Below are 12,914 nucleotides of genomic sequence, written 5' to 3'. Positions count from 1 at the left end.
AGCAGGGGACAGACCTAGGCGTACTGCCTTCCCCTAGCTCTAATCACTAGACCCCACTTCACTCCCACCCAGTGTTCCCTTTCTCCAGCAGTGCTGAACCCCTCCCCAGTGCTCTGATATTAAACACACATCAGTTTCATTTAATTGCTGCACAAGGCACATGGTTTATACAAACAAGGGAACAACATGGGGGTCTGGCAGAGGCAGCAGCAATGGACGTTGAGTTTTTTTTGTACATTCTACCAAAAAAGGGAATCAGCTAGTTTTAAGAGTGGGGGGGAGGGGAGCCTTCTCTCTACTGAAGCAGGTTGAGTCATACCTCTACAAACAGAGAGGAATTAAGGATAAATATGGAGACGGCAGAAGGTGGTCCCCAATCCCAGCTGGCTCAGAACGTCAGGGAATGAGCCACAGGACCCATTCCCTCTACAGGATGCCAGTTCCCATCCAACTCCGGGTCCTTTAAGGAAGTCCATTCCCATGCCACGAGGGGAAGTGGTAGAGATGTAAGGGACAGCAGAATGATAGGGGGGCTTTATGGGGAAAGTGGGGCCAGGGCCACAACTCAGCCCCACTCCTAGTCAGATACTAACTCCAGTCAAAAGCCTGATGGCACCACGTGACCTCACAAAAACAACCACCCTTTCTCTGCCCCTAAGCAGGTGTCAGCAGTGCACTCCTGGGTATTGCCCCATCCCAGATATGGCAGCACCAGAACTGGGCTCCATCCCAGACAGAGATCTGGGGCTCCATCGAAGCTGAAGAGGCCTCACACACCCTCCTCAGTTCTCACACATCCAGATCATCATCTGGATCCTCTTCGTCCAGGTCATCTGTGGCATCCGGTTCATAATAGATCTTTCCAGTTCCAGCCGAGGCCTCAAGCAGAGATGACTTCCTAGCATGGGGACGAAGCAGGGAGTCAGCTCCCATGGAACACAATATGGGAGGGCAGGATGCGTATCATGAGTATTTGGGGAGGCAGAGGCTGGGGGTGAACTGGGAAGGGGCAAGGCAGAGGCCGATTTAATTTGTGAGGAGTCAAGGGGGCATAGATGGGCATACTGGTTGTTCAGAGGTGCAAAGGCAGGGAGTATCTCCTCCCAGGCGGTGCAAAACAGAGGCAGGGAAGGCATCCAGGAGGCTGCCCCCAGAGAGGGTGCAGATCAGAGGCGGGGAAGGTTTCTAGGGGGCTGTTTCTCCCAGGGAATGAGCTACACTCACTTTTGGGCGCTGAAATGGAAAGGCAGCGGCACCCTGTCCCGAGCCTGGCGCTCTGTGTCCGACAGCTGCAGGTTGAAGGTCAGGTAGGCGGCAGTGTCCACCTGGGGGGAACAGATGTCATCAGACTAGGGATGTTAAATTTCAATTAATGAACTAACTAAATAGTCAATGGGATCTCCATCAATTTGCTTAGTTAACAAGAACATCCGTGATCTGTCTTTGAAATGTACAAGAGCCCCAGCGGGAGCTCTGGTGCATTTTAAAGTTGGAATGCGGCATGGAGCCTGGAGCCAGCAGGGAGTCCCACTGATCCTGGGCACTTCTGCTTTGAAAGCAAAGAGCTCCAGTGGGGGCTATTGTGCATTTCAAAGAGAAAGTGCCCGCATGGAGCCTGCAAACCCCAGGCTCCATGTGTTATTCCAATTCAAAGCTGGCTGCTGGTGCACCCCTGCTCCCTCCTATGGAGCTGGACTGAACCGGCTTTTAAGATGGCTCCCTCCAGCACCACTCTTGTTCCCCCACCTTGCTGCCTCTTTTTGCGATAGAGGCAGCAAGTGGGGGGGGGGGGGGGGAGTGACTAGTGGACTAGGCTGTGTCTACACTGGCGCAATCTTGCGCAAAAGCGGCCACTCTTGCACAAAAACTTGCTGCCTGTCTACACTGGCCACGTGTTCTTGCACAAGTAAACTGACGTTCTAATGTATGAAATCAGGACTTCTTGCGCCAGAACTCTGATGCTCCCGCTCAGGAATAAGCCCTTTTGCGCAACTGTTCTTGTGCAAGAGGCCAGTGTAGACAGGCAACCTGAATTTATTGTGCAAGAAATCCCTATGGTTAAAATTGCCATCAGAGTTTTCTTGCACAAGAGAGCATCTACATTGGCATGGATGCTCTTGCGCAAAAGCACATACCAGTGTAGACACTCTCTTCTGGAAGAGTTTTTGCAGAAGAACTCTTCCACAAAAGAGTTTTTGCATGAGAACGCGCCAGTGTAGAAGTAGCTCAAGTGTGTTGACTATCCAATAACCTTTTGCTTATCAGATAGTTGGCTAGTCAGTTAGTCACTTACCTCCCTATCAGACTTGCCCATGGGCAAGCCTCCAACTCTCCCAGTATGAGTCATCCTAGAGCAGGGTTTCCCAACCTATAGGTCCGGACCCAAATATGGGTCACCATTACATTTCAAAAGGGTCACCAAGTGTCTCCCCAGGTGGTGCTCTTAAGGAGCCATTCACACATTTGAAAAGGTACCTCCCCCTCCCAGCTCAACAGCTGGCTTAGTCTTAAAGAGCCATTCACCTGAAGTGGTACTCAGCTTAATTGGCTTAACAACCTTCAGGCAGTTAAACCAATCGATTTAATTGAATATCATTTCAGTGACTCAGCACAGAGTAGTAAGAAAATATCCCTGGACATGGGGACTACGTCTAGACTGGCATGATTTTCTGCAAATGCTTTTAATGGAAAACTTTTCTGTTAAAAGCATTTGCGGAAAAGAACGTCTAGATTGGCACGGATGCTTTTCCGCAAAAGCAGATTTTGCGGAAAAGCGTCCGTGCCAATCTAGATGTGCTTTTCCACAAAAAAGCCCTGATCGCCATTTTCACGATCGGGGCTTTTTTGCTCAAAACAAATCTGAGCTGTCTACACTGGCCCTTTTGCGCAAAAGCTTTGCACAAAAAGACTTTTGCCCAAACGGGAGCAGCATAGTATTTCCGCAAGAAGCACTGATTTCAGACAGTAGGAAGTCAGTGTTCTTGTGGAAATTCAATTGGCCAGTGTAGACAGCTGGCAAGTTTTTCCTTTGCGGAAAAACTTGCCAGTCTAGACACAGCCGAGGGGAAAGAAGTTAGAACGCTACAGGATGCAGAGAAGAAGCAGCACCCAGCTCAGGTAGGTGGGGATAGGGAGGTCAGATGTTTGGGTGTCCAGTTGAGAGGTTTCCAGCCACCCCGGCTAGGGTTCACGCGGCTGGAGTTGGCTGGCCAGGGAAGAGTCTTGGCCGGCTTGCAGCCACGGGGGCCGGGGTAGGGGATGGGACTGTGTTTGGGAGCCTGAGACGGGAGTGCCACAACAATTCAGAGGATACAACAGTTAGCAAAGCAAATGCACGCTCGACCATCCCATTAATTTAAGTTCAGGTGAAACTGTTTGGTAAAATATATTTAAAAAAAAAGTACAATTTTGTGTGTATTTTTCTAATTTGTAACACCTGTGTTCTTGCGCAAGGCTCAGAGTGTGCCGCCTCCTCTCCCCGCCCTGACTCCCAGCCCTTGAGTGTGACTCCCAGCCCAAGAGTGTTCCCCCCAACCCGAGTGTGTGACTGAGTGTGACACACTCAGGCCTGAGTGAAGGTGCCTCTCTGACTGTGAGACTCCGAGTCCCTGAAAGTGACTCTCCGGCCCTCCAGCTCCCCAGCCCCTGAATGTGTCTCCTCCATCCCCTCCAACCTCTGAGTGTGGGGTTAAGCCAGGGTGGGGGAGGAGAGCAGTTTGGGGATGTGTCTTTCCCCTATCACAACTCAAATGTAGTGTTATTATTTTATTATTAATGTATTCTCAGTTTTTCTATGAAATAACTACTATGAATATATAAACAGGAGGGGGCACAATTTTATATTCTTGCCTCAGGCACAAAATTAGCTAGCTACGGCACTGCCCCCCTCTCCTCTCCTCTTCCCTTCCGTGCCGTTTTTTAATTGCCTTGGGTCACCAAGTCTTCCTGAATTGTCAAAATGGGTCCACATCTGGAAAATCTGCCCTAGAGGGTCACAAGGGAGATAGGAGTGCTCCCTAGGCCCCCAGATTTTGCCCACTCCTCCCAGACAGCCCCCCAAGATATCCAGCACCCCAAACTAAGCTTCCCCAACCAGCCCCTACTGATCCCACCCTGGCCTCCTTCAGAGTCCATGGCTCTGTAATAGAGGTCCCCCAGCTCCTGAGGAAAGGGACCCTACCGCAGAGTGGGAGTCAGCATCCTCATCTGGGGGTGTGTTCCTGGTGGGCTCTCCAAAAGCTTTCAGGGTGAAGCCAGTCAAGATGGAGAAATATTCCTCCTGGCAGGGAGAAGGAAAAAGATGATGTAGATAAATCTCTGTATCAATCATAAATCTCAGTATTATTCTTTAATTGAAATTTTAAAATTGGTAACAAGTCCTTTTACATAGAAACTTTGTACTTTTTTAAATATAGAACATAGAAACTTTAAGTCTTTTGTATTAAGTCTTGGTAGAATAGTCCCTATGAATAAGTAAGGTAAGAGAATGTCCCTATTGAGTGAATGGATAAAACTAAAAAGACAAGCACCTCAGGGCAGTTGCAACTTTTGGAGAGAGGATGGAAGCCAGATCCCAGAATAATGAGATGAATAATGGGACCTGTGAAGTGGGCTCATTGAAAGAAGACAGAACATATGGGCTGTGTATACACTGTCACGATCGTGCGCAAAAACTTGCTGCCTGTCTACACTGGCTGTGTGTTCTTGCGCAAGTAAACTGATGTTCTACTGTATGAAATCAGGGCTTCTTGCATAAGAACTATGATGCTCCTGCTCAGGAATAAGCCCTTTTGTGCAACTGTTCTTGTGAAAGAGGCCAATGTAGACAGGCAACATGAATTTCTTGCGGAAGAAAACCCTATGGTTAAAATGGCCATCAGAACTTTCTTGTGCAAGAGAGCGTCTACACTGGCATGTGCTTTTGCGCAAAAGCACATGCCAGTGTAGACGCTCTCTTGCACAATGACTTTAACGCAAGAACTCTTGCGCTAAAGAGTTTTTGCGCAAGATCATGCCAGTGTAGACGTAGCCATGGACACCTTGGGAGTCAGCCGCAAGTGCCTGCTTTTGGAAACTCCCTCTTTGAAGGTGAATATGGCAGCATTGAGACACCACCCCGAAGGCACCACAGGGCTGTGTCTAGACTGGCCAGTTTTTCTGGAAAATCAGCCGCTTTTCCGGAAAAACTTGCCAGCTGTCTACACTGGCCGCTTGAATTTCCGCAAAAGCACTGACTTCCTACTGTCTGAAATCGGTGCTTCTTGCGGAAATACTATGCTGCTACCATTCGGGCAAAAGTCCCTTTTGCGCAAAAGGGCCAGTGTAGACAGCTCAGATTTATTTTCCGCAAAAAAGCCCCAATCACGAAAATGGCGATCGGGGTTTTTTGCGGAAAAGCGCGTCTAGATTGGCCACGGATGCTTAAAAGCGTCCGTGCCAATCTAGACACTCTGTTCCGAAAATGCTTTTAACAGAAAACTTTTCCATTAAAAGCATTTCTGGAAAATCATGCCAGTCTAGACGTAGCCCAGATGTCTAACTTCATATGCATATGTTCTTGGATCGGGCCTTCTAATACTCCTGTCATCTGAAGAAGTGGGTTATGCCCACGAAAGCTCATCATACCATCTACATATTGTTAATCTGTAAGGTGCTACTAGATTTGTTTTTTAATTTTTTCCTTTGCAAACTAACTGGGCTACCCCCTGAAGCTTTTCGTACGCATGACAACTCAGATTATGCATATGCATGTGATCACTAACTGGTGTAGATCTACATGAGAGGGAAGACACTATAAATCTTAGGCATCTTGTAGGGGGACCCCGGGTTTCAGCTTGTCAACATGGGAGCATCGATCCAGATCAGCAGAAGCCCGGCTCCACCCCTCCACCACCTAATCACGTGGCCAGAGCAGTTAGGGGGAGCAACTATTGGTAACAAGACAGAGGGGGTGTGTGGGTTGGTGGGGAGTATGTGCGTGTGTGCACACGCACATATTGTATCATATGCATATAAGTGTTGATTGCTATATGAGTATTAACAACAAATGTGGCACTTTGCCTTTTCCCCCTGAAAAGATCCCGGGCAGTACTTTTAAGTACAACAGTGAGACAGAGCCAACCCCCCAAAAACTGACAATCCCGGCCTCCCACTGCTCCCCCCAAATCACCCCAAAACCCCCAACTCAAAAGGGGAAGCCTCCCCTGCCACATACTCCTCCCACATCTTCCTTACTCCCCTGCCCATCCCAGCTGCTAAGTTACCCTGACCCATTCAAAAGCCTCTCCTCTCTATAACACCTCCCCACACATCCAAGATCTAGGGGCATCTCTGCCCCCTAACATACACCCCTCACCTGCCTATACCCTAACCCATAATCTCCCTCCGTCCCATGTTTTTCTCCATCCCAGTCACCCCCTGATCTTCCTGTGGGCCCCCGAACACCACCTTCTTAACAACTTTCCCGCTCCCCTTGCGCTGCAGCATGGAGGCTAGTTGGTGGGCATCCTCCTTGCTCCTCATGCCCTCCGGGGCTGGCCCCACCCACACTACAGCTCGGGCTAGGGAGTGGAGTGTGTCCACCAGGCCCAGGGGGTGCAGGTCCCCATGCAGCAAGACCACGATCCTCGTCACACGCAGGCCTGAACAGAGAGAGAGAAGGGAAAGATCAAACCCCTACCTGCACTGCCCAGAGCAGGGAGGGAACCCAGAAGTCCTGGCTCCCAGCCCCCTCGCTCTAATCACAAGCCTCCACTCCTCTCCCCTCCCAGAGCTGGGAAGAGAACCCAAGAATTCTGGCTCCCAGCACCCCCAGAAGTCCAGACCTGCATTGGCAGCAGCCCTCGGGATCTGTGCCAGTGTCTGGCACAGGGCAGGCACAGGCCGGCGCAGCAGAAGCCAACTGAGTGAGTCCAGGATGATGGTGGCAGATCCCACAGGTCCTCGTTGCAAGCGCGTCACCACCCCCAGTACTGAGAACTCCTCCACCCTGAATCCCCCTGTCTTCCCGTTCCAGCATAGGGGATCTGTAAACCCATCCTGATATAGCAACCTGGGGGGGGAGAAAAGGTCAAAAGTCAACCCCTGAGGATGGGCCAGCATGAAGAGGGCATCTGCCCCAAGGTACCAACTTGACACTGATTTGAGTCTGCAAAGAGCCTGAGTCTGTTGCTTCAAAAGCTAGCAGTTATCCCATGCCTCTGGCCCCATTTACCAGGGGTCCCTGCCCACTCCACCCCAGCAGAGGGATTCTGCCTGGGGCTGGAGTAGGGGAGGAGTGCAGGCACACAAAGCTGATACATCTCAGCTCCTGGGGAGGCAAGAATACTCCCCCAAGTCAGGGGAAGGCAAAGGGTTTGTGAAGGGGAGATGGGAGTTGTAAGGGCCATACTATGTTGGTCCGGGGGGAGTGGGAATGGAGGAGAAGTGAAGCTGTGGGGAGGCTCCTGGGATGGGGGGGCAGGAAAACTCACTGTGCAGCCACATCAGGGTCAAAGCCAGCCCGGAACTCTTCCTCGGGGATTTCAAAGCCAAAAACATGGACGGATTCCCCCCTGGAGGCACCACGAGAGAGGGGGTTAAGCCAAGAACGTGAGCGAGCCCCGGACCACTAGGGGGCGCTGGAGATCAAGGCGGAAGTTGTGGGTTATGCGGAGGGAAGCAGCATCTCTCCCCCAGGGGAGGCCGGGAGAGACTGCGCAGCGCACCAGCAGGGGGCGTGCATCTCTCCACTGCCCCATGGTCGGAGGGTGGGTGCTACGGGGCACCACACCCACCTGCGCACTGAAGCCGCCACAAAGGTCTTGAGCAGGCTGCGGCCCTCGCAATCGACAGTGTCTGTAGGAAAAGGCCCCGGGGCTGGTGAGAGACAGGGACACCCTCCCTGCAGAATCAGCCCCGCTCCCCCACACAAAACCCACCCCACTCTCTGCAGCTCCCTTTCCCGTCCAGATCCTCACGTCCCCCCAGCTCTCCCTGCACCCGCCTCCGTCCCCCAGCACCCCCCTTTCCCCAGCATCTCCCTCCCTCTGACTCCTTTGCTCCCCCTCCCCGCATTGTTCGGCCCACTTCCCCCAGCCGCCCCCTCTCCCAGGCTGCGCCCACTGCTCGCCCCCTCACCCTGGATGAGCACGAGCCCACCCGCTGCCCCAGCCACCAGCTCCCCCAACATCCCTCCCGCCCCTCTATGCCGGCGCCTCTCCATGACATCACCGTACGGACAGTGCCGGGCATGTGCGCGCGGGGAAGGACCTTCCATCCGCCATGTTGGGCTGTAGGCGTCCAACGAACTGCCGGATTAATGCTAAACGGGGTGCGGCACAGAGGGCCAGGCCACCCCTAACGACACACTGCGGGGAGGGGCGAGCGCCTTTCTATCCGTTTTGCGGTGTCGTGTGTGTGTGTGGGGGGGGGGGGTTTGTCAGGCACTGAGCATGCGCCTCGGAGCTGCCGCTTCTCGGGCGATTCGGGGCGGGCTTAAGGATCAGACTGAAGCCGCCATTGGTTGCGCTGAGGCCTGGCCAAGGCCCCCTTCCGGTTCCTATCCCCGCCCCGCCTCTTAGGCGCGCAATCCGCTGTGCAGCCCGTAAAGGCACCGGGTTTCCCCGTCTCTCCCCCTGTCTGCGCTCCCCGCCCCATCTCCTGGGGTCAAATCTTTCCTTGGCCTTTGCCTCGCACCCACCTCAAGGCCTCTTTCCCTACCCCAGCATCTCCAGGGCTCATGCTAAATTCCCAGACTGCTGGGCTGCATCTAGACTGGCATGATTTTCTGCAAATGCTTTTAACAGAAAAGTTTTCCATTAAAAGCATTTGCGGAAAAAAGCGGCTAGATTGGCATGGATGCTTTTCCGCAAAAGCACTTTCTGCAGAGAAGCGTCCGTGCCAATCTAGATGCGCTTTTGCGCAAAAAAGCCCCAATCGCCATTTTCATGATTGGGGCTTTTTTGCGGAAAACAAATCTGAGCTGTCTACACTGGCCCTTTTGCGCAAAAGCTTTGTGCAAAAGGGACTTTTGCCCGAACGGGAGCAGCATAGTATTTCCGCAAGAAGCACTGATTTCTTACATGAGCTCGTCAGTGTTCTTGTGGAAATTCAAGCAGCCAGTGTAGACAGCTGGCAAGTTTTTCCGCAAAAGCAGCTGCTTAAGCTGCATTGGTTGCACTGAGTTAGATGCTATGCTCAGTTTTCATTTACAGCCAAACGAGGACTTTTCTTTTGGGTGCATCTACACAGCATCCGAAACAAAATAAGCCACACAATTGGTGTGATGCAAATTGCTTAGCTCATTTTGCTCCAAATTTTGAAATACAGTATTATTTTGAGGTATCCTTCATTCATACAATGAGGTTTACAGGGATGGTGAAATAGCAGACGTGGAGTAGCTATTTTGGGATACCAGAGGGCTTCTTTGGGATACTGGCGGCTTCTTGCACAAAAGAACATCTTGCGCAAGTGTTCTTGTGCAAGAAGTCTCGCACAAGAAAATGTCCACACTGCCATGTGCAAGAGCGCCCATGGCAGTGTGGATGCGCTCTTGCGCAAGAAAGCTCTGATGGCCATTTTAGGCATAGGGCTTTCTTGCGCAAGAAATCCCTGCCAAGCGTCCACACTGCCCTCTTGCGCAAGAGTTCCTGTGCAAGAGGGCTTACACCTGTTAAAAAAGAGCATAGCTCTTGCGCAAGGAGCCCTCTTTTACCACGCCGTACTGTAAATTTACTTGCGCAAGAGCGGGCGGGCAGTGTGGACGCTCTGCAGATTCTTGTGCAAGAACGGCCATACTTGTGCAAGAAGCCGCGAGTGTAGACCTAGCCTTTGAGAGCTCCCTTTGGAGTCACTTTCAGAGTCGTAGCATTGCAAGGGGCTCACGAGCACTGTTCCCTCTAATCTGTTCCAGCCATGTGCAGAATAATCTTTAATGTGCACTACCAGTAGAAACACTAAATCTATCAGTGGAAGCTCTGCTAATCAGCTAGGCGCCCTTTGAATCACTCCTGAGCAGCCATACAAACACCCAGCTTACAGGGAACACTGCTTGCAAGGTCATCTAGGACAAACACCAAACTGGTTAACAACAACAACAAAAATCAATCTACTGGGAATTTTTGACATTTCAGAATTTCTTTTCATCCCTGGTTGGAGAGATCAAGTAGAAGACATAAGAATAAAACACAAATTATACTGCGTCAGACCAAAGGTCCATTTTAGGGATGTGAAAGAGTAGTCGAGTAGTTGACTACCCCATAAGCAGGAGCTTATTGTGTAGTACTATCAACTACTTGATCACTCCCTCTTCCCTCCCTTCCCCCGGCCGCACTGCACTCTTAAAGGGACAGAGAAGAACCAGCATGCAAAGACGTTAGCTCATTCTCTTGTGTCCCGTTGTCCCCCCTCCCCAGGTTGTCTCAGGACAACCCTCACACTGCCACTCTGCATTTTTAAAGGGACAGAGCAGCAGCAGCCTGTCTGCTTGTCTGTCTCAGCACAAGCCGGCTGCTGCTGCTGTGTCCCTTTAGAAGTGCAGAGGGGCAGTGTGAGAGGAGTCATGGGGCGGAGGACTGCTGCTGCTGTGTCCCTTTAGAAGTGTATAGGGACAGTATGAGGAAGATGAGAGGGGGTAGCTGCCACTGCTGTGTCTCTTTTAAAAATGCAGAGTGGCAGCTTGAGAGTTGTCCTGAGACCCGGCAGGGGACCAGAGAATGAGCCGGCATCTTTGCACACTGGCTCCTCTCTATCCCATTGTTAGTCCATCTAGCCCAGCTCTCTTCTGACAGTGACCAATGCCCGGTGTCCCACCTGAAATGAACAAAATGGGTAATCATCAAGGGATCCATCGCTGATCATCCAGTCCCAACTTCTGGAAAATAGAGATTAGGGACACTCTCCCTGTCCATCCTGGCTAATAGCCATTGATGGATCTATCCTCCAGGAATTTATCTAATTCTTTTTTGAACCTTACTATAGTCTTAGCCTTCATAACAGCCTTTGGCAAGGAGTTCCACAGGTTAACTGTGGGAGGTGGGGGGTAAAGAAAAGACAGCATGACGCAGTCAAGGCTAATTTGGGGTGTATTAACAGGAATGTTCTACACAAAACAAGAAGGCTGCATCTAGACTGGCATGATTTTGCGGAAATACTTTTAATGGAAAAGTTTTTCCGTTAAAAGTATTTCCTCAAAAGCACGTCTAGATAGGCACGGATGCTTTTGCGCAAAAAGTGTTTTTGCGCAAAAGCATCCATGGCCAGTCTAGACGCAATTTTGCGCAAGAAAGCCCCGATCACCATTTTAGCCATTGGGGCTTTTTTGCGCAAAACAGTTCTTCCCTGCCTACACTGGCCCTCCTGCGCAAGTATTCTTGCACAAGAGGGCTTTTTCCCGAGTGGGAGCGTGAAAGTATTTGCACAAGAAGCACTGATTTTGTACATGGCCAGTGTAGACAGCTGGCAAATTTTTGTTCAAAAGCGACTGCTTTTGCGCAAAATCTTGCCAGTTTAGACGCACCCGAAGGGTGTCGTTCAATTCTGCTCTGGCCTTGTTCAGTCCTCAACTCGAGTATGATATCCAGGGCTCAACAAATAATGCAATCTACTCGCCCATGGCGAGTAGATTGCAACCTGGAAGAGCCGGGTTTGGGCGATCTGCATGCACAGATCACCGGACAGCACAGCTGGCGAGCGGGGCTCACCACGGTTCGGCAAGCCCTGATGATGTCCAATTCTCAGACTCGCCCTTTCAAAAAGATGTGACCAAAACTGGCAAGAGGCCAGAGGAAAGCAGCAGAAAGGAGTAAAGATTTAGGAAAAGCTGACACATGAGGAAAAGTTAAAAAAAAAAAAAGTTGGATGTGTTTCATCTTGAAAAAAGGGAAGGGGGAAATCAGAACAGTCTTCAACTATGAGAAGGGCTGTTTTAAATAGAATAGGGGTCAATTGTTCTCCAAGTCCACTAGAAGTAAGCCAAGGAGTAATTTAGGTTAAATATTAAAAAACATGATCCAGGGGTTGTTAAGAATCAGGAGTAGCAACAGCTCTCCAAAAGGTCCTTCCCCCTGGACCATCCCTTCCAAGGGCACGTCCCACACTCCCCGTTCTTTCAACGCCCACATCCTGTGCCATCCTGCCCCCGCCCTGTCAGCGAGGTGTGGGGAGTCACCAGGCCCTGCACCGCCATCAGCAGTCAGATGTGACTGTCAAGCAGCAGGTTGAAACTTATTAGTTGTCAGAGACACAGAGTAGAACAGACTTATCAGCGCAGAAACCAGAACCACTCACCCTCATCTCTGCACCCCCACGCCAGAGACTAAATCACATACTCAGCCTGCCGCAGCCCTGCAGCCAGCTCCACCTCTAGCCTTTGTCCAGCTTCCTGTTGGTTACACCTCCTCCGAGGCTTAGGTTACAGAAAGCACCAGCTATTGTACAAGTGAGGGAGACACTCACACTGAAATTCCCATCACCATATAAGTCAGGGCTACTCAACATGCATGTGGTCCGTGGGCTGTGTGTGGTCTGTGGCCCATTTCTTTGTGGTCTGTAGTGTGGTTTAGGTTTACGCGGGGCTCAACACATGGCCTGCGGATGGGAGCCAAAACAAAAAAGTAGTAAATATAATGGTCTTCTGTTAATATGCATTTTAGAAGTTAAATTCCTAGACTGCCATTTCTCATTAAAAGTGCTGTCAAATGGGTGGAAATCAGGTAAATATTGCATTTTATGCAGAACTGACTTAAATGGGGCCTGTGTGTTGTGTAGTCTTGCCTTAATCTTTGTATTCACACCCGTCAGTGTGAAAGAAGCTATTTGCATGTATATGCAACCACATTCAAGTTGCGGCTCTTGGCATGTGCTGCAATTATCGTTGTGGGCCCCAGGGCTTCCAAAGTTGAGTAGCCCCGATGTAGGTGGTACAGTGCCCAGGG

At 50.8% G+C, this 12,914-nt stretch overlaps 1 protein-coding gene across 5 annotated transcripts; it reads right to left on the bottom strand.

Annotated features, from left to right (window-relative positions):
* Positions 1–119: 119 nt before the first annotated feature.
* ELP5 (elongator acetyltransferase complex subunit 5) lies at positions 120–8,378 on the bottom strand. Of its 5 annotated transcripts, none has more exons than XM_089772446.1 (8): positions 8,212–8,378; positions 7,776–7,836; positions 7,473–7,553; positions 6,825–7,051; positions 6,448–6,641; positions 4,181–4,279; positions 1,225–1,325; positions 120–898 (listed from the first exon to the last, which is right to left on the bottom strand). In XM_089772446.1, the coding sequence occupies exons 1-8, from the start codon at positions 8,255–8,257 to the stop codon at positions 790–792; spliced, it is 918 nt and encodes a 305-aa protein (XP_089628572.1). In that variant the 5' UTR covers positions 8,258–8,378; the 3' UTR covers positions 120–789. The 5 variants fall into 5 exon arrangements, with proteins under 5 accessions (XP_089628572.1, XP_075763170.1, XP_089628573.1 ...); XM_075907055.2 differs by having other exon boundaries at positions 8,221–8,377; XM_089772447.1 differs by having other exon boundaries at positions 8,217–8,351.
* Between the last annotated feature and the right edge of the window lie 4,536 nt (positions 8,379–12,914).

Source organism: Pelodiscus sinensis, chromosome 22 (genome assembly GCF_052426305.1).
Source record: "Pelodiscus sinensis isolate ZL-2025 chromosome 22, ASM5242630v1, whole genome shotgun sequence".
Classification (NCBI taxonomy): Eukaryota; Metazoa; Chordata; order Testudines; family Trionychidae; genus Pelodiscus; species Pelodiscus sinensis.
Note: the sequence above shows the minus strand (reverse complement) of the source record. Positions and strands in the feature narration are given on the sequence as shown.